At 42.6% G+C, this 21,091-nt stretch overlaps 1 protein-coding gene and 1 pseudogene across 1 annotated transcript; both read right to left on the reverse strand.

The window, feature by feature from the left end:
• Window positions 1–1,385: 1,385 nt before the first annotated feature.
• On the reverse strand, window positions 1,386–19,033 carry Amd1 (adenosylmethionine decarboxylase 1). Its single transcript, XM_090338286.1, has 9 exons — window positions 18,590–19,033; window positions 8,238–8,324; window positions 6,380–6,506; window positions 5,488–5,590; window positions 4,678–4,720; window positions 4,452–4,596; window positions 4,017–4,109; window positions 3,761–3,916; window positions 1,386–3,509 (listed from the first exon to the last, which is right to left on the reverse strand). The coding sequence occupies exons 1-9, from the start codon at window positions 18,697–18,699 to the stop codon at window positions 3,372–3,374; spliced, it is 1,002 nt and encodes a 333-aa protein (XP_090194412.1). The 5' UTR covers window positions 18,700–19,033; the 3' UTR covers window positions 1,386–3,371.
• LOC150059810 (dolichol-phosphate mannosyltransferase subunit 3-like) lies at window positions 7,217–8,126 on the reverse strand (annotated as a pseudogene).
• Window positions 19,034–21,091: the final 2,058 nt, after the last annotated feature.

Consider the following 21,091-nt stretch of genomic DNA (forward strand, 5'->3'; position numbering starts at 1 on the left):
GTCAGTCCCAAATACTTCATTTTGTTCATAAATGCCAGTTCTATTGGTTATCTATTGTGCAGTCATTAATTTTGATAATGTAAATTAGGCTTACTTTTGGCAAACTATATACTTCTGGGATTCTTCCCCAAAGCTTTACTTGTGGCTTGCACTCAAGAGTCTGGGTACTATGTCTTAACTTTTTCAGTTCAAGGCTAGCATGCCACCACCTGAGCCACAGGTCCACTTTCAGCTTTCCTGTTATGGCTAGTCCCCCTCATCCCCCGTTGTGGGGTCTAGGCCTGGACACTGTCCCTGAGCTCTTCAGTTCAAGGCTACCCCTGGAGCCACAGCACCACTTCTGGTTTTCTAGTGGTTAATTGGAGGTTGTTTCATGGTGCTTCACGCCTGGGCTAGCTTTGAACTGCAATCTCCAGATCTCAGGATCCTGAGTGTTTTAGGATGTGGATTGCCAGTGTGAGCCATCCCCCAGCTTCTATTTATAATGTATACTTTGATCAAGTGATCCTCTCTACAGCATAGCACTTCAGTGTAAGTTCCCAACTTCACATCTAGCTGGAATTATAAGGGGTCCCCCCCCCAATTTTTTAAGGAATGGAATCTGATTGTAGATTGTGACAGAAATCTATAATACTTGGCAGCTAAAGTAGAATCACCAGCTGTAGATCAGGAAGGTACTACAGTGAAACCATCTAAAAAAAACCAAAAAACTAAGTGTTGGCTTAAAGAAAAGGTGTTTAGGATGACTCATGTTTAGGCTCAAGCAACTTTCTTGCCTCAACCCCAGTTAGCTGGGAACATGGGTAGGCTCTTCAAAGCCTGGCTTTTTCTTTTTTTTTGCCAGTCCTGGAGCTTGAACTCAGGGCCTGGGCACTGTCCTTGGATACTTTTTGCTCAAGGTTAGCATTCTACCATACGAGCCACAGCACTTCTGGCTTTCTGTGTATGTGGTACTGAGGAATCGAACCCAGGGCTTCATACATGCTAGGTGAGCACTCTACTATGAGGCTACTCTCCTGGCCCCAAGCCTGGTTTTTATTTAACTGAACATTTGCCAGATGTCATTAACCTTTACCTTATTTTTAGGAATGGAAATTTGCCAGTTTATGGAGATAACCAACTTTGGGGCATAGCTTAAATGGAAACTTGCTTAACATACATAGACTCTAGGTTTCAATTCCCAGCACCTATCTCACACACACCCACAAATCATGATATAGAGGTAAAGTGAAATATTTCTTACAAGATTAAGATTGTTCTATAAACCATCATAAAGCAAATCTCCCTGTTTCAATAGCTAGGTCTGTAGGGTAGAACGTTCCTTCACACTTTTGATTTCATTATGGTATTTGGTCAGACATACAAGACAAAACTTTCTCAGTGTGTCTAGACAATTAATTAAGCAAACTTTTATTGAAGCTTACATTGTGGTACAGAAATACATTTCAACTGATTAAAGTCCAACACCAATGAAGAGAGAAATTATGGCACCAAAATTTTCCCTCCTCTACCAGGCTAGGTTTCTATTCAATCTACAGTTCTCATCTTTCTAGGCTTTGCTCCATATAAACTTGCACAAGTTTTCAACATTAGAACTCTTAATTATATTAGGAAAAGAAAAACCAGACCTCAAGCCAAAAATGTCATCAAAATCGACTGGGATACTGTTCAAAAGCAAAATCCTCCTTGACAGAGCAAGTCTAAACATTAGGTACTGTGCTCAGTAAGAATCAAACTGATAAAGCTAACTGAAAGCTTCAATTAAATGTTCGATCAACAGCATGCTTAAAATAAAAGTCAAAACAGTGTTCCGACCACTTGATCTCAAACCAAGTAGGAATTGTTTAGAAACACTTACAAAAGGTGTTTCATTTATAAATACAGAAGGAATAAAACATCACTGCATCGGTCCAGAAATTATCAAGAAAATATTGTGGACAACAAATACAAAATTTAGTTAATTTTGCTCTTCTTGGTTGCTTGATTACCAGTTTTTGCAAATATAGCTAAAAGATGCCAACTCTTGAAAGCCTATACTTCTAGTCATTTCCTGTTGAGTATTTGTGAAATTTGGTGTCTTTTATCCATTCAAAATCCCTGCCACGCAGTTGTGTGAATAACCTGACAGTTCTCATTCTGGACATTATTCGTCCTATGACTGCCTTGGTAAAAAGACCATACAGGAACAAGAAGAATCAACATTTCACATGCATCACAAAACCACAGAACTTTAAGCCATAAGATGAAAACGCCAGTGATTCTGCTCTGAACCCAAGTTTATAGTAGAGATTATTAATGAAAACTAGTGGCAATGGCTGCTGAAAGTATAAGGTAAATGATCCAAGCAGAATAGATATCCTTTATGCTAAATGTTCTTCCTTACATACTCAGTGATAAGTTCTTTTATACCACTACTTAATAACTTTGTATATTTCATCTGAAGCTAATCCAATTTATTTAAGAATAGAATATAGTTGGATTGTTAAGAGTACTCTGGAAATCTGTAATTCTCTATGGGTTCTTGCTGGAAATGATTCAAAAGATTTTGAATACATTCAACTTTGCTACTTTAAAGAGGCAAAATTCTAACACCCTTGAAAGAAAATTAAACTCAGGGATCATCTTCCTGCTTCCCCACCTGGGGCATGAAAATTCATATAGAAACCCACAGTGTAACAGTGTATTGCTTTATTTGAGGGGCAGAGGAGAAGACACCATGGTGAGGGAAGAAACCAATTACAAGACTACAAATGCAAGAACAATTATTAAAATAGTAATACACAAAAAGAGTAATAACTAGAATCATTCACGAGGATCCAACTTGTGGAAGAAAAATTTTAATTGCTGTTGCAAAAAACATCTGTATGAAGTAGAAACTGGTTTCAGTAACATTAGTAGAGAACATATTCTATAAAGTGGAGGTAACTGGATGTAAAATTCTGGCAGCAATATAATAGAACAGTCCCAGATGGTTAGGCTGAGGCCAACACCTAATGAGGACGAAAGCCTTGTCTGTGGGGAATTTTGGATGATACCTGCAGAAATATACTGTGCATAAACCAAATTGAATTGTTTTCACACATGTTGTAAAGTTTCTTACAATAAAAGTTATGTTCTACATGCACTTCAATTTCACAGCAAGAGTGGCATAGAATACCTAAACACAGAAGAGAGCATTCATGCAAGATATCTAACTCCTTGATATAATAATGCATACACTTCAAAATGATTACACTATCATTACATCTAGGGCTTTCTGCAACTACAAGGTGGCAGTTATGGAAAGCATGACCCCCAGTATCAACATCTAGAAAGCAGCCACCACCACCTATGTGTCTTCGTTTTTTGCGTTTTTTCTTCATTTTTCTTAATCAACTCTGCTGCTGCTGCTTCTTAGCAAAACTGGTAAAAACAAAATTGTAATCATTGAACAAAGCACTCTGGCAATCAAGACGTTTGAAGCCTTCGATCTTTTGAGGCGAAGAAAGCACTGTGCGACATTTAGAACTCTAGAAAAATGGAAAAGGCCATTAGTGTATCCAATTTACAGACTTAAAAAAAAAAAACAAAACATAATAGACTTCTCTGAATGTGATTGAAGGACTAGAATGTGTGAGATTTTTCCATGTATTTAGTGATAGGCAGGCTTTGCTACTTTCACTTTCCTATAAGTAAGTCTTATAGTAATTAAGAATCAAATGATGTGAGTTAGAACACCTACCTGCCTAATAATATGCAAGGCTTTGAGGCATTAAATTACCTGATTAACAAACAAGGTGGTCACAAATTTTCCTGGCTTGAAGACTTCCACAACTTTCCTGATCAGGTCGTCATAGGAGGTCTGACTTAAGTTTGTTTCAAAGCTAACATAAGAAAATTCTGGTTCTGGAGTGATGTGAATAGTCCAATAAGTTCCCTTAGAAAAACAATGTTGTGTTAGCAATGGAAAAGGAACTTTTACACACACCCTTGCGCGCGCACCCGCCCCTGAAATTAGCTGTAATTACTTTACTTACATCTGATTTCATTCCATTCATCGAATACCCACAAGGATTGAACAGTGTGGCATCAATGACAGAACCTGGTATCAGGTCACGAATTCCACTCTCCTGGGAAAGAAAACAAACATGGAATGAAACAAACTTGAAAAATAAACTGTAAATGCAACACAAAAATATAGTCCTAAGCCAGGTGCTGTGATTCTAGTTACACAGGAAGCTGAAATCTGAGGATTTTGGTTTGGAGCCAACCAGGCAGAAAAGTCTCATGGATTAATCTCCAATTAACCAGAAAAAAGCTAGAAGTGGAAGTACCAGCCTTGAGTGAAAAAACAAACAAACAAGCAAACAAACAAAAAACAAAGGGCAGTGCCTAGGTCTGGAGTTCAAGTCCTAGTACGGACACAAAAAAGTAGTAGTTCTAAAACAGTGGAAAAATTTGAAAATGCTTACACGAGTGACATCCTTTGCAGTAACACCATCTTTCATGTAGAACTGGTCCATAACTGCTGGGTCAAGCTCACTCATCAAAATTTCCAGGGTTTGATCTGGCTGACTGATTACCCGACTCTCTGGGAAATCCAAAGTATACAAGTACCTATATAAAAGTTAAGAGGTTTGTGTAAGTAACAATCTTAAACGGACAACAAAAATACCCACCAAATTGTAGCAAACATACCAACAGTCAGAATTCATCCGTCCCATACAATATGCTGCTCCATCTGTTGAGTGAACAGTATAAAATAAATACAACAAATCCATAACAAGATGGCTTAATACTACCCAACCAATAAGCACCCAATAAGCCTGAGTGTATTATACTACATGCTTGCTACCTATGAGATGCTATCAGTGAAGTAAAATTGAATTCCAAGATAGACCAGATCACCACCTCAATCTAAAAAAAATTTTTCCCTCTGAAGGCTGTCATGAGACAAATTTGTTTCCACTAACAGGTTGGCCTAAATGGTTGATAAATTAAAGTTTACACAATCCATCTCCCACAAGCATTAGAATTTCAACTTTAGGCTATTCACTTAAGTACAAGTCATTGCATGTCAACTTCCTTCCCATACTGTTTAAAGAATATATGGGGCTTCAGGGTCAGGAGTTTGGCCTAGTTGTGTTGTGCTCGCCTAGCATGCACGGAGCCCTGGGTTCAATTTCTTGGTACCACATACACAGAAAAGCCAGAAGTGGTGCTGAGGCTCAAGTGGTAGAGTTCTAGCACTTTTTTTTTTTTTTGGCTGGTCTTGTGACCTGAACTCAGGGCCTGAGCACTGTACTTGAGCTTTCTCAAGACTAAAGATTGACCACTTGAGCCACAGCAGCACTTTCAGCTTTTTCTACGTATGCGGTACTGAGGAATCGACTCTAGGTCTTCATGCATGCTAGGCAAGCACTCTACCACTAGGCTAAACTCCCAGCCCCAGGTGGACCTTTTTAAGAGGAAGAAAGTTATGGTTACTTACATTCCCTCTAAACTTACTTGGGAAAATTGCATTAAGAAACTCTATTTCTTCCTGGAAATTCCGGTGTGGGTATCCTTGGTGAGACGGCTTCATGAAATTCTTACGAGAATAAAAGAAGCTCTTTAAAAGAGGAGGGGAAAAAAAAAGAGAGAGTTTTTAAGGATTTTTTTTTCTAAATTAACCAGTGATTTTCCAAATATTAAATCAACAAAATCAAAACTCTGCTGTACTTGGCACCCAACTTACATACACCTTCTTTTAAAGTCAGTGACTCAATTTAATAGGTTAAAAACAAAAACATTGATAATGCTGGGGTGGCAATGCTAGTGGAATAATACATGCCCAGCATGCCCAAGAACCTGGGGTTCAATCACCAGCACTGAAAACAATAAAATAGCTGGCTTTGAACTGACAGCCTCAGATCTCAGTCTCCTGAGTAGCTGATAGGCAGTCACCAGTCTCCAGCTTATTTATCGTACTTTTTGAAAGGTAGGGAAATGTGGTACTCAGGATCTAACACAGGACTTTGCATATCTTAATTAAGTGATTTGACACTGAGCCATGGCTCCATCCTCCAGTTCTTTACTGCTTATAGTGACCATGACTGCAAGCATCTCATGTTCTTCATTCTCTAATCCCTTTATATTTTCTGCTGTTCTTCACTAAACAGAGCGAACCTTTTAGTTTTTTCTCCTGTGCTGACCACATTGTCCTGTGTGTAACAATATCAGGGCTTAAACTAAGAACCCTGAAGTCTCATTCAGCTTTCTTGCTTAGGGTTGCTGTTCTACGACTTGATCTAGCCCACATATTTATGCATAATAACCAAAGTATTAAGTATATGAACTTAAGAGTCCTACTACTTTTGTCCCTCTAAATAAAGCTTAAACAATATCTTTGATTACTTACTTGAATTGAGTCAAACCCACTGTAATCCCTAGCAAGCTTCAACAGGGGAACCAGTGCTTTCAGCAAGAGGGTGGTACCACATGTCTTCAAAATGAAACGTCTCTTGGAGACAAACATGCTACTCTCACTGTAATTGAAAAATCACAAGATTATTACAATATGCAGGATTGAGGAAACCACTAACCTATTACTGGATTATCATTGATAATTTCTGGCTTGATCATCTACAATTTTTTTGGTTTATTTTTTTGGAGATAAGGCCTCACTGGATACATAATCATCTTGCTTCAGCTTCTTAGGTACTAGAGTAACAGACACCTGCCGTCATGCCAAGTTTGACTACCACTTCTTAAATGTCATTTTCTTAGGTGCGGTATATCAAGCGGTAGAGCACTTGTTTAGTAAGGCAAGTAGGGGCTTAAACTCTAGAATCACACACACACAAAAAACCAAAAAATGTTATCTTAAATCAAATAATATGCTGCAGATGTATGTTCTTCTCTTACACAAAAAGAGGCTAGGTAAAAAGTCTATTAGCTCTTTATTTTTTTTTTGCCAGTCCTGGGCTTGAGCTCAGGGCCTGAGCACTGTCTTTGGACTTTCTCGAGGCTAGAGCTCTACCACTTGAGCCTCAGCACCACTTCCGGCTTTTTTCTATGTATGTGGTACCGAGGAATCAAACCCGGGTCTCCATGCATGCTAGGCAAGCCCTTTAACCACTAGGCCAAACTCCCAGCCCCCTATTAGCTCTTTATACACAGCTTTTTTTCCTCTTTTATTGATCAGAATTCTAGAGAGATTAGCACTGGAAAATACTAGGAAAATCTGTCTTTTTTCTTTTTCTTTTTTTTGGTGGGTCATGGGGCTTGAACTTGGCCTGGGCCCTTACCGCCCTACCCTTGAGCCAAGCCATACTTTGTTTTTGAGAGGTTAATTGTTTTTGGAGGTTAATTGGAGAATCGCTGGGGGCGTTAAAAGTGCAGACCCTTGCAGGTTAAGTTGGCTCAGGCCTCCTGCATCTGGCTCTGCAGGTCTTGGGCAGCGTCCTCGCAGTCTTGAAAAGTGGACATACAGTAGCCCACAGTGCCCAGTGCATAGCAACCAGACGACACCAACAAGTAGGCGGGCAGCGGTCACAAGACCTCAATGGCATGGCAAAGGCAGCTCCAGAGTGCCCATGGGTAGGGCCGCCCTGGTGGAGCCCAACAGCGCCAGTCCCCAAAGCCACTGGCGCCACCTTCGTCATCAATGCATAGCACTCCAAGGTGTCCAGTTCCACTGTGGCGCTGCTCCCTTTTTTTTTTTCCCCCCAGTACTTTAGGAAAGAAATGCTAGTTTTTGTTTAGCATTATACCTTCAGAGCCTGGCACAGCACACAGTAAATAAAGATTTTGATATATGCCAAACACAAGTTTGACCTTGGCTGGGAGTTTGGCCTAGTGGTTGGTAGAGGGCTTGGCTAGCCTGCACCAAGACCCGGGTTAGATTCCTGTGTACTACATACATTAAAAAAACAAACAACAACAACAAAAAAAACTAGAAGTGGTGCTGTGGCTCAAGTGGGAGTGCTTTAGCCTTGAAAAAGTCCAAGGACATTGCTCAAGCCCAGAACTGGCAAAAAAAAAAAGTAGAGTCAGTTGTTTAATTCAAAGCCCCAAGACCTGTCACAGTATAAACTAAACAATTCATAAAATTCATATAAACTAAATCATTCATTGAATAAACTCAGGTGCAGAGTAAAAAACATCTAGGCTACTAAATTCTATTTAACAAAATTAAAATTGTGAGGAATGATGTGGAATTTCACAGTTTTGATTAGGACAGAAACTGGTTAGCTAACGTGTTTTACAGGACTTACCTGAGTACATAAGCTTCCTGCTTGTCAGTTTTTGTCACACTTATGATTGAACATTGCACATCCTTCAAAAGTATATCCCATTCAGATCTATAATGGAAAAGTGAGATTAACAGAGCTTGTCTGCGTTGACAAAAATGACCAATTTTTTCCTAGTTTTCTGATCACATTCTTCATATCGTTCTAGCTTATGTGAATTTTTTTGTTTCAAAATCCTGTATTAACATAACCTGACAGAAAATGGATATATTCTGCTCTATGACAATATACTTTTGCACTTATAAATTATTAAATAAAAAGTAATCAAATGCAAACAGGCCAGGAAAATTAATTCCCATTGCTGATCTAAGAAATCTGGGCTAGAGATGTGGTTCAGTGGTAGAATGTACACCAAGCATTTTGTCAAGACATGGGTGAGTCCCAGTACCACAAAATAAAAATTGCAATCACATACATTTGCCAATCTAGATTCTCAACTTCTTTTATTTTCATATAAAACCCACTGAAACCTACACCTACCTCTAAGTTTTTTGCTGATTAGGTCTCTCATGCACTTTCCTGCTTTGGCTGGCTTTGAACTTCAATTTTCAAGGCCTCAGTCTCCAGAGTAGCTAGGATTAAAGGGCTGAGTCACCAGCAACTGTTCTGTGCCATGTTTTTGCTTTCCTAAGCTAAAAATAAAAAGCATATGCATCTATCTATAGCCCCAGGTAGTTGAGAGACTGATGCAGATGGACTGTAGTAGTCCTCTGTAGCATGGCATAAAGAGCCCACCTCTAGAGGTAGGGGGAGAAGTCACAATTAAGAGACAGTCTTCCTCACTTACCTCTCCCCTGCAGTTTCCCTCGTAGCAGGGAACCACAGAGTACACCAAGTCAGCTTATTGACTGAAGTCTTTTTTTGGTCTTTTGTCTAGGTTGGCCTCCCTCCCAACTTATGCCTTGCCATTAAACTCCGTGTATACAAATGTTTAAGACCCCAATTCCACAGACGTCATTTTTAATAACATGTTTTGCTTATTTTTGTGCTGGTATTGTGGCTTGCATTCAGGGCCTGGGTGCTATCACTTAGCTTTTTTCTGCTCAAGGCTAAAGTTCTACTTGAACCACTGCTCCACTTCACGGTTTTTGGAGTGGTTATATGAGATAAGGGTCTCAAATCCTAGCTTCTGGGATTATAGGAAGTAGTCACTAATGTCCAGCAAATATTCTTTCATGCAAAAAAGGGTGTGTGTGTGGAAAAAAATAACCAGATAAAGGAAAATACAAGGCTGAATTCAAGGCCAGCCTGGGCTGAATACCTAAAACCTACCTCAGAAAATCCCCATATCCTTCCCATGAAAAACAAATGAGAGCACAGTGTTCTCTTTACACCTTATCTGATTTGGATCTACAATGCTACATTAATATCCCAATTGACTTCTGGATAGAGCATACATTCTCAACCCACTGAACACATTAACAAATCCTTCCCTATTGCTCAGCAGTAAGATTCTCATAATCTATGGTTTCAGTTACCCACCATTAACTGTAACCATATATCAGACCAATAACATTGTTAATAGCTAATGATCTAAGATAACTTAAAGCACTATAATATTTTCAGATCCCTGCAAAAGTACCCCTAAGGACATACGCCCCCACATTTGCCATTGTTTTAACTATTTTATTATTTGCTACTATGACTTAATTAAAAAATTCACTTTCTTATAGACATACATGTATTAAAAATGCTTTATAGTTGGATACTGGTGGCTCACAGTTATAATCCTAGCTACTCAGGAGGCTGAGACCCGAGGATCGTGGTTTAAAGACAGCCTGGGAGGGAAAATCTGTGGGACTATTATCTTCAATTAACCCCTCAAAAACAACAAGTAGAGTGGTTGCTCCAGGTAGCAGAGTACTAGCATTAAGCAAAAGACCTCAGGGGTAGTGCTCTGGCCCTGAGTTCAAGCCTTATGGCCAATAACAACAATGAAAAGTCAGGCATCAGTGGCTCACACCTGTTATCCTAGCTACTCAGGAGGCTGATATCTGAGGACCAAGGTTTAAAGCCAGCCTGGGCAGGAAGGTCTATGAGATTAGTATCTCCTATGGCTCAAGTGGTAAAGCGCTAGCTTTGAGCACAAAGAGTTTCCAGGACACTGCTCTGGCCTGGCAGGGAGAAAAAAACGAAAAGCTTGACCAGTAGGTTCTGAATGGGGTTTAACCAGTCTTGAAATTATTATTATTATGAATACAGACAGATAGCCACAGGGCAGGCAATGAGAAGCATTATGTGTTTTTCCCACCATGCACTAAATGATTTTGAGGACCTTGCATAGTCTGTAGATAAGGAGGCTCATCACCCTTGAAAGTATACTGTACACACTGGGTTGGGATGTATAGCTCAGTGGAAAAAGCCTTGTCTAGCAAGTGCAATGTTCTGGGTTCAATCTCAAGTACCAAAAAAAAAGAAAACAAAGTATACTGTGCACCATGGCAGGAGGATGATATGACCAACCTGGCAATAGTCTAGCTCAAAATAATAAAAAGTATACAGGAGGACATGTATACTTACATGCAATTTTTACTATTTTATCTAAGTGGCATAGTACTTCTATAGAAAAAAAATGTTGGTTATTTTGAATTATTATAGATAATAGATTCCTTTCCTATTCTATTTTGGCCCTAATAAGCATAAAAAAATCAGTTTCCTTTAGACCCTAGTTTTTTTTCAGGAATTAAAAAAAATATATTGGGGATGGAGATTTTAAATCAGCTGTTGAATATCAAAGCCTTCACACTTCAGCGTGGGCCTGGGGAACACTGCTGAAAAGGGGTGCTCCTTGGAAGAAGTAACGCCACACATAGGCAGAGAAGAGGAATCTGGCCTGAGGACTTGAGCAAGAGTAAACCCAGTAGTTAGTTACAATGAATGGCCCACCACCATTGGAACTTGCAGTTTGTATAGCATGGATTCCTTTTCCATTTTGCCATTAGTTTTGTCAATTAATTCTTCAATTAATTCATCTAGTGTTGCCCTAATCAACTCCTAGCTATCTGGGCCGTCTCAGAAAACTTCAGGTATCACTATTCCTACAAGTTAATTGCAAAGATTTTAGGATCATTCCCAAGAACATAACAGAAAGAATCTTGCTGTCTTCAGTTACAGGTTGGGACTTGTCTCCAGCTTTACTAATTGTTCTGTCATTTTGGCAAAATTAACTTTCTCTCTTGGTCCCATCTCATCATCCCTTCAGCAGAAAAAAAAAGTACTGAATTACTGTTGGGACTCATATTTTACTCCTTCAAGCCACTGCAAACTTGTTACAGGCTGTTACCCAATATGGCCTTTTGTTTATGCCAGCCCTGGGGCCTGGGCACTGTCACTGAGCTTCTATTGCCCAAGGCTAGCACTCTTACCACTTGAGCCACATAATACCACTTCCACCTTTTTCTATTTATGTGGCACTGAGGAATTGAACCCAGAGAGCTTCATGCATGCTAGGAAAGCACCCTACCACCAAGCCACATTCCCAGCCCTATAGTTTGTTTTTAGGGCTGGGGTGAGATTATATATAGGCAGTACTAGGGTTTGATGCTTGGCCTCAAGTTTGCCAGCGAGACACTCTACCATGAAGCCACACCCCTAGCTATAGTTTTGTTGGTTGTTTGGAGATGGAGTCACAAGAACCTTTTACCTAGGCTGGCTTCAAATCCTGAAGGGGGGGGGGGTTGGGAGAGGGAAAGAGTATTATTCTAGGGCTCCAATTCAAGGCCTGGGGCTATTCCTGTTTTTTTTTTTTGCTTAAGGCTAGCATTCTGCCCCTTAAACCACAGCACTTCTAGCTTTTTGGTGTTTAATTGGAGATATGAGTCACGGGGCATTTGTACTCAGGCTGGTTTGAAACTGTGATCTCAGATCTTAGTCCCTTTGGTAACTAGGATTACAGGTATGGGCCATTGCCACTGGCTTTTAAAGGCCTTGCTTTCTGTCTAGATGTGCCAGAACTGCCATTTGCCCATGTTAGGCTTCCTTTAGTTTGATGACAGATGTCTTACTATGTCTTAGGTTCCCATTTTGAGCTTCATGGACTTTTCTTGCCCAGGCTAGCCTGGAACAGTCAGCCACGCCCCTCACCCCATTTCAGCCTCCCATATAGGTTAAGATGACAGGTAAATGCCACTGCACACAATAATGGATTGAGGAGTTTCATGAGCTTTGCTGCCTGGGCTGGCCTCCCAAGTAGCTAAGATTACAGATTTAACTATCATCAGCTGGCTGCCCAAGAGTGTATGAATTGACAGCAGTGTTGACATTCTAATCTAGGTAACGGTTTTGTACTGTTCTTTGTATAGGGTGTGGCACCATCCTTGGCCTCCATCCACTGCTTCGAGCTGCTAGCAGCAGCATCAGTTGTTTTCTTTTTTTCTTTCCTTTTAGAACAAACACCTTTGCTCCTTGCCTTCTAGCATATAGCCATCTGCTAGGCTACACTGGCCTTGTCTGGATGAAATGCAAGCATCCAGAATGCAAGACAAGTGCCCTGCTGGAACTGCTCCTCCAAAAGACTGCATTCCTTTTCCTTTTATCATATTTCTTCTGAATCTTCTTGGATCTCTTTCTCTTCAGGAGTCAGCTTGACCCCCTTCTTATGGCCCAAGGGGAGCGCATAGTAGGATTCGTACCACAGCTGAAACGGCATGCTGTTGATGAGCACGATGTTTTTCACCAGGGTCATGGTGAGGACCAGCTGATTACTGGATGCATTGTAGACAACATCAATGATCCTTGTTTAGGAATACAACACTCAGAGCCACAGGAAAAGTTGCCCACATCCAGCCTCAGAACATGGCATTTCCCCCCCCATATATTTTTTATTGTAATTAACAGAAGGGTTACATTATATTCACCAGATAGAAGGTGCATTCATTCACATACATCGATACCCTTTCTCATGTCTTGGTCCCGGTCCCCATTTCCCTCTCCCCGCCCCCTCTCCTCATCTTGTTTTCCCCCCTTCCATATCCTATTTCAAATAACCAAATAAACATACACACAACATATCAGGTAAAATACAGTAACCATATGAGATAACCAAGGGACAGCAAAAGAGATGAGAGATAACATAGTACATTAAAGACAACAATCACTCACTCACTATGGCTTTTAGAACATGGTATTTCTTATTGCTACCTTGAACTTGGGACTGTATGTGATGGGGGCCAATCTTAATGTTGGTGGCAGGGCGCCCCACCTCATACTTCCGTTTCTTGTAGTAGGGCTTCTTCTTGCCCCTGGTTTTGTGGCACTTATGCCAGTTGTCCCTAGAGATTGCTTGGCACTGGCTGGAGCACCTCAGTTCCGACAACCAAAAAAATGCTTCCAAATATTGCCAAATGATCAAGTGACAAAATATTCTACCTTCCACCATCATTTCCTAGCCCAATGTGACATTATAACCAGACATATGTGACCAGAAAGCAGGGCAGTAAAACCTTTTCTCCAAAGGAGTAGCCAGCAAATTTTTTGTAAAAGGCCAGAGTAAAAGTTTCAACTTTACAAGGAAATAATGATAGATATGATGTGTATAAGTTTCAATATAGTTTCTAAATAGTTTATTTCACCCCTCAGAAAAATGTGGTATTTGTACTGAAATTTAATTGCTCCAGAATTAATTTCCCATCTCTAATGCCCACGTACAGCACAGTACTTAGTCTACTTTAAACTTCCTGGCCTTTTGACTTTTTTTGGACTATACTTAACCTCTCTGTACAACACCTAATAAAAAAATGGTTTTTTTTGTTTTTGTTTTTTCCCAGTCCTGGGCTTGAGCTCAGGGCCTGAGCACTGTCCTTGGACTTTCTCAAGGCTAGAGCTCTACCACTTGAGCCTCAGCACTATTTCCGGCTTTTTTCTATGTATGTGGTACTGAGGAATCGAACCCAGGTCTTCGTGCATGCTAGGCAAGCACGCTTCCACTAGGCCAAACTCCCGGCCCAGTATAAAAAAATGTTTTTTAAAAAATGCAATGCACTACTTTAATCTTCCTGGCCTTTTGACTTTTTTTGAACTATACTTAACCTCTCTGTACAACACCTTAATAAAAAAATGTTTTTTAAAAAATGTAATGCACAGGGGCCTGGAGTTTGGCCTAGTGGTAGAGTGTTTGCCTAGCGTTCATGAAGACCTAGATTCGAGTCCTCAGTAATACATACATACAAAAAGCCGCAAGTAGTGCTGTGGCTCTATTGGCAGAGCACTACTAGCCTTGAGGAAAAGCCCAACGGCAGTGTTCAGGCCCCGAGTTCAAGCCCCAGGACTGGCAAAAAAAAAAAAAAAATGTATGCTTCTCAGAGGTAGGTGGGTTGGTACAAATGTAATGAGGAATGTAATGAAGTTTAATTCTTTGACTAGAAGCATTTCTATTCCAAAACACTCACACTAAAAGGGTTTTTGGCAATGACTATACATTCCTATATTTAAATCATGGTAGCTGCAATATTGTGCAATGATGTAGTCAAATAAGGAGTATCTTTGTACTGCTATAATTCTTCGCTGAAAATTATGGTTTTGTTCAGAAAACTTTTAAAGCACAGAAAGAATAACAATATCCACTCCAATGAAAGTTATATTACAGATTTCATATTTTTACAAAACTCAAATCACCATTGTTGATTCCTAAAACAAAACATTTATCCTTCTTTATCTCCACTGGATTTTCCCAGATAAGCCCATTTCATTACTCAGAATAGCTCAAGGTCTGTTAGGAATTTTATAACCAAAAGCATTTTATGGTCGGATGAAGTCGTGTTTTTTTTTTTTCCCCCACCAAAATTTATCCTTTTTTTTTGGCCAGTTGTGGGGCTTGAACTCAGGGACTGAGCACTGTCCTTGGACTTATCTCAAGGCCACAGCTCTACCACTTCAGCCACAGCACCATTTCCAGCTTTTCTCTAAGTATATGGTACCAAGGAATCAAATGAGGGCCTTCGTGCATGCTAGGCAAGTACTCTATCACTAGGCCAAACTCCTGCCCCTTCACTAAAATTTCTTATTTTCTATTAGACTTCCTCACAAATGCTGCAATTTCTTTTTTTTTTTCTTTATGTATGTGGTACCAAGGAATCGAACCCGGGTCTTCGTGCATGCTAGGCAAGCACTCTACCACTAGGCCAAACTCCCAGCCAGATGCTGCAATTTCTACATGGCTAGTGATCTTTATTCAACATATTTCCATGTGTGGTGCCCTGGATGAAACCAGCACTAGGCAAGCATCCTGCTCTGAGCTACATTCTCGGCCCACCAACAAACTTTCAATCCTTTATTCATCTTGACATGCTGGACTTTTTTTTCCCTACTATACTGTTAAATATTCTAACCCATGCCACTCAAGACTTCCACTCAAAAGTTGGGCACTGGCCAGGAGCATAACCTAATGGTAGAGTGCTTGTCTAGCATTTACGAAGACCCAGGTTCCATTCCTCGGTACCACATACATAGAAAAAGCTGAATGAGGTGCAGTAGCTTAAGTGGCAGAGTGCTAGCATTGAGCAAAAAGTGTTGAAGGAGAGTGCCCAGGCCCTGAGTTCAAGCCCCAGGACTGTCAAAAAAAAAAAAAAAAGGGACAATGTCCAGGCCCGATGTTTAATACCCAGTACCCACACGGGGAAAAAAATCAAATACATTACTTCAATGTGTTAACATTTCTACTTCCATTACAGAGATGGAGTAACTTGAATCAGTTGTTCTTTGTGAATTCTCCCTCCCTCCCTCCCTCTTTCTTTCTCTCTCACCAGTACTGGGGCTTGAACTCAGGGCCTGAGCCCTGTCCATGAGCTTTCTCAAGGCTAGAGCTCTACCACTTGAGCCACAGCCCATTTCTGGCTTTTTCTTTCTTTTTTAAATGTTTATTGCAATGTATGGAGGGGTTACAGTTACATTTGTCAGATAGCAGGTGCATTACTTCTCACACATTGATAGCCCTTCTCATGTTTTTCCCCATTTCCTGCTTTCTATGTATGATATTGAGGGTCTTCATGTATGCTAGGCAAGCACTCCACCACTAGGCCAAACTCCTGGTCCTTTTTGAATTCTCAAGTCTTGCTGTTCAGAAGCAACAAAAGCCATTTCATTACGCATCATTGTCCTATAAGAGGTATATAGTTCAATCCTTAGTAGTGCAAAACAAACAAACAAAAAAAGCCACCTATCAAACCAATGTAGTGCCTCACAGGCCAGATTCCTGCAAATTATTCTCTCCTGCTAAAACATTAATTTTGTATCTAGCACTTCTTTCTCAGACTTAAGAGCATGGCTTAGTGGTAGAGTGCTGCCTAGCATGCACAAAGCCTGGGTTACATTCTTTGGTACCACATACACAGGGAAAGCTGGAAGGGATGCTGTGGCTCAAGTGGTAGAGCGCTGGCCTTAAAAGAAAGCCAAAAGGGCAGTGTTTAGGCCCTGAGTCCATGGAGGTTACCAATGGATGCCTTAAAAATCCATATTGTATGGCAATTTCAGCTATTGCCTAACTTTCAATAATGTGTCACTAAAACATGGAAGTCTATGAGATTGCTCTTACAGGTGATATTTTGTACAGAGGAAAAAGTGGTTCTTAAACATTTTAAGTAAAAGTAGCTGTCTTTTAAATTGTCTTCCATTTTACTTGAGTAAGCACTATTAGATCTTTTGCCCGGGAAGCGGAGAACAAAATTCTCTTCCCTTTATTAAGGTGTTATAAACTATTTAAGGCTTCAAATATTAAAAAAAAAGTCACAGCAACATGAAATTTTGTTGGCTTTTTAAAATCCTGGGTTTCCTAAGATCTTCTAGGTAATAATTCCCATCACAGTGGTTTTTTCCAAAAACCTATCACAAGATCAAGAAAAAAAAAAAAGAGGAAACATCAACTCTCCCCACACTTGGGAGAAAATTAACGGTTCTTGGTTAAACCTATATAAACTATGTAAAATAGGTTTAAAACTGAGCTCGACACCTAGTAAGGGCTTAGGTTAGGCATTTCAGTGGTCACCCGAAACTTGAAAAGTGAGGCCAGTGTAATTTTTTCTGCAGTGAAAGCGCTCTTGACACTAATAGGAACTGAGTTTCCCAGTTTGTATGTCTTAAAGTCTCTCCAGCACGTGGCCGCCTGGATTCTCTTCCCCAGTTGCTTTTTGTCAGGGGACGGCAGCCAGGGCAAGCCAACATTCTTCCAACGCCATTGGCCCACACCCCGGGGCCCGGCTCTCGGTGGGGCCCAGGAGCTCATTGGCCGCCGCCTCTCAATGAAGCGGGCAGCGGCGCCACACCACCATGGTCGCCGCCGCACGGATATGCTGGAAACCCGTGCACGGCCTAAGGCGGCCGCCACGGGATGCAATCACCAGCAGGCACCGGGCCTAGGCATCTCAGGTACCGCCTGCGATTTTATTTGTGCCTCCATCTCTACGGCAAACCCACGGAGAGCTCTCCCGCGTGACTGCCGGCGGTGCGAGTGGGGCCTCCGATTCCTTAGCTCAAGCTTAAGGCATTAAGTCCTGGGGCAGATGGGCCTCCACCCCGTGAGGCAGGCAAGGCAAACATCCTCCTCCACCCCCTCTGCGCTCTCACGGATCCCAACGACTGGGTAACAGGTTACACAATCCAAGGTCAGGAGACGGAGGTCCAGCTCCCGGCGGTTCGCGATGGCCCGGGGATCTCGCTGTCCCTCCTACCGGCCCCGAGAGCGCTTTGGTGCAGAGCACGTTAGGGCGGCGGTGGGGCCCAGTCACTGCGACACCGGCCGCTCCCGCCCAATCCCGCCGCCCAAGCGCCGCGCGCGGCCGCCGGGCCCGCGGCGGGAGGCCCGCCTGCCAGCCCCTCCGCGGAGGCCGGGAAGGCCCCAGGCCGGCCGGCCGGCCCCCAGAAACTGTCCGGCTCCGGGCTCGCCTCGCTCTCTCCCCTCCCTCCTCCTCCTCCCCTTAAGCAGACACGCCCGAATGAGCCCCAGCCACACCTGCCTCAGGAAACCCGCGCTGTCCCCGGACCCCGCGGCCCACTCCCGGGCCCTGACCACAAACTACCCAGGGAGAAAGTCGGATGGCACCGGCCCCACCAGGCCCGGCCGCCCGCCGCCACCACGGCCGGGACGTTACCTGAGCACGCGGTCGCGCCAGACTCCTCCCCTCCCCCAGGGCAGTGCCGACCCGGCAACGGCCGGAGCGGTTCCCGCCCTGCACCTTCGCTGGTCCGCGAGACTCGGCGCCTTTCGCCGTCCGCGGACGCGGCCCCACCTGGAGGATGAGGGAAGCCGGAACCAGGCGAGTCCGATGCCTGGCGGGCGGCGATGTGCCTCAGGCCCACGTCGATCTGCCGGAGTCCCCAGTACCTACCTCGGGATAGTGCGAAGATCCCCAGATCCTTGGTTTGCGTCGGGCTGCTGCCGGGAGAACCAAACCTCCAGCAGCTTCTCGGTCCCTTCGAAAAAATGTGCAGCTTCCATCACTGTGAGACTAGCGAACAACCAACAACCACAGAAAATCAACTAAATTAAATCTCTTCTCCCGCCGCCGCTGCGGATTGTTCCAGCTGTTAGTAAAGTTCAGGTTCCTTTTTTTTTTTTTTGCTATAATTTTATATTAACTTTTTTTAAAAAAAGGATTAATAAAATTTTCCCGGCTTTTGTGTGTGTGTGTGTGTGTGAGCGAAAGTTGAACGTGAGTCCGTTGGAAATAGAGGCAGATACAGTTCAGTCTCTTGTAGTCCGCTGCTTCCCCGTTAGAGAGAGTAGAGCGAGCGCTAGCTAATGTCGCCGGCCATACTGTGTAAGCGAGTGTGCTGCGTGAGCGCCGACTTTATATATCGCTTCGCTCCTCGCAGGCCAGGAAGTGACGCGATCGTCCCGCCCCCGTGCATCATAGGCTCAAGCCCCCGTCAATCTGTCATCCGGGATTGGCGGCTGGCTGGCGGGTGAGACTGCTGTGGGAGCGCCGGGAGCTCCCTGCTGTGCTACAGATGGAGCTATCCCCGTCCCCCGAGCGGGAGACGGCGCTGTGCGGCCAGGCTGGGGACTGAGAGCCCGAGGTTGAACGCATGGTGGGTGGAGAGAGCGGGAACTGAATGGGGGAAGGCGGTACCAGCGCTGCTTGAAAGAACTGGCTAGCAGTGGGTGCGTCCTTAGGTGTTGGCCGGGTTCAGCGGGGGCGGGGGCCAGCGCTCGGGTGGCGTGGTGGTTTCGATCCTGTGTAGTTGTACCCCAGGACGGCTGAGAAACTTGGGCCATTCTCTGAAGCGTGTTTCACCCTGGCAATGTCACTCCACATTTGTAACGTACGCGGTTGCCTGGGGTCGAGCTGGAAGGCGCTTTCATTCTTCTCAGGCTTTATCTGATTTGCCAGTGAATGCAGTTCTCCACCCGTTTTACACAATAGCCAGAAGCGTGGTCTCCCTCATTTCAAAAGAGAAAAGCAACGTGGCGCCCTAGCTCCCGCCCGACCTACCTCCCACCTGCCTCCCACCGAGTGGCTGGCTTGGCCTTGGAGTTGGCTGCTCCCTTAGGCCAACTGGTGAGTATGTAATCATCTGCAAAGCTAGATTAGTTAAGTATGACGCTTGATTGCTCGATCATATTTTTCGTGGAAATAGCCCCCCTCCCTTTTTTTTGGTCGGTTGTGGCGCTTGAATTCCGAGCCTGGGCCCTGCCCCTGAGCTCTTCAGCTCAAGGCTAGCACTCTACCACTCAGAGCCTCCGGGCCACTTCCGGCTTTCTGGTGTTTCACTGGAGATGAGTTTCACAGACTTGTCTGGTCTGGCTTTGAACCCTGATCCTCAGATTTTAGCCTCCTGAGTAGCTAGGATTACAGGTCTGAGCCACCTGCGCCCAGCTTGGAAATATCTTAAACTGATGGAACTAGTTGAATGGGGTTCTTCCCAATACTTCCCACCCCTCTCCCATTTCCAGCCTCCCATCCCTGTCTCCCCCAACCAGATTCATAATACTATCATCTCTCCAGCATAAGGATTTACAAAGCCCAGTGCCAGAGTGGCTCACAGCCAGGAATCCTATTTTTGCAGGAGGTTGAGATCTGAAGATCACGGTTGGAACCCAGCCCAGGCAGAAACGTCTACACACACACACACACACACACACACACACAAGTGGAGTGGAGTTATAAAGTGCTAAATTTTAGAGTGCTAATCTTGAAAGATGCCCAAATCCTTAATTCAAGCTCTAGCACCCAAATTGCTAAAAGTAGTCATTTGAAGATGTACTTTTCACTTATGTAACTTGTAACTGTAACCTCTCTATACACCACCTTTATAATAAAACATTTCAAAAGTAAAAATAAATTAATAAAAACTGGCATTCCCACTAGATAAAGTTATCTATTCTTAGAGAAAAGCTTTGCTTAAAGTGAAATAAGATAATATCAGTATGAAAAAATACACCACAAACCTCAGTGGAGTTCTGCACAGTAGGTACCCTACAGGGTAGTTCTTGTCTTACAAGAACATGGCTTCACATATTTCAGTGCAACCTGTTGAAAGAAAATGTACTATGAGGTAGGTCCGTAGACTATTTTTGCCATGTTTATAAAAGCATTCAACTCAAATGGGGGATTGGTACAAAAGATAATAAACTCTTATTTTATTATAATAATTAAAGGAGGATGTTGCTATTATACTTGGAATAAACATAAAAGGCATATTTCTGTTTTACAAGCTATTCAATTATTTGATGACTGCTTATTGAACTGAAGAATCTGTCTCCTAAACCACCTCAAACACTAATTGTGGTATAAACATAATTTGACTTATAATTGCTTATAATTAGTTGCTTTTCAATTAGTATTATGCTTTTTCCCCCCAATGCAATTTAAGTTACTATAAAAGTG

This window comes from Megascapheus bottae, chromosome 8 (assembly GCF_031878675.1).
Source record: "Megascapheus bottae isolate mThoBot1 chromosome 8, mThoBot2.hap1, whole genome shotgun sequence".
In the NCBI taxonomy this organism is placed as follows: Eukaryota; Metazoa; Chordata; class Mammalia; order Rodentia; family Geomyidae; genus Megascapheus; species Megascapheus bottae.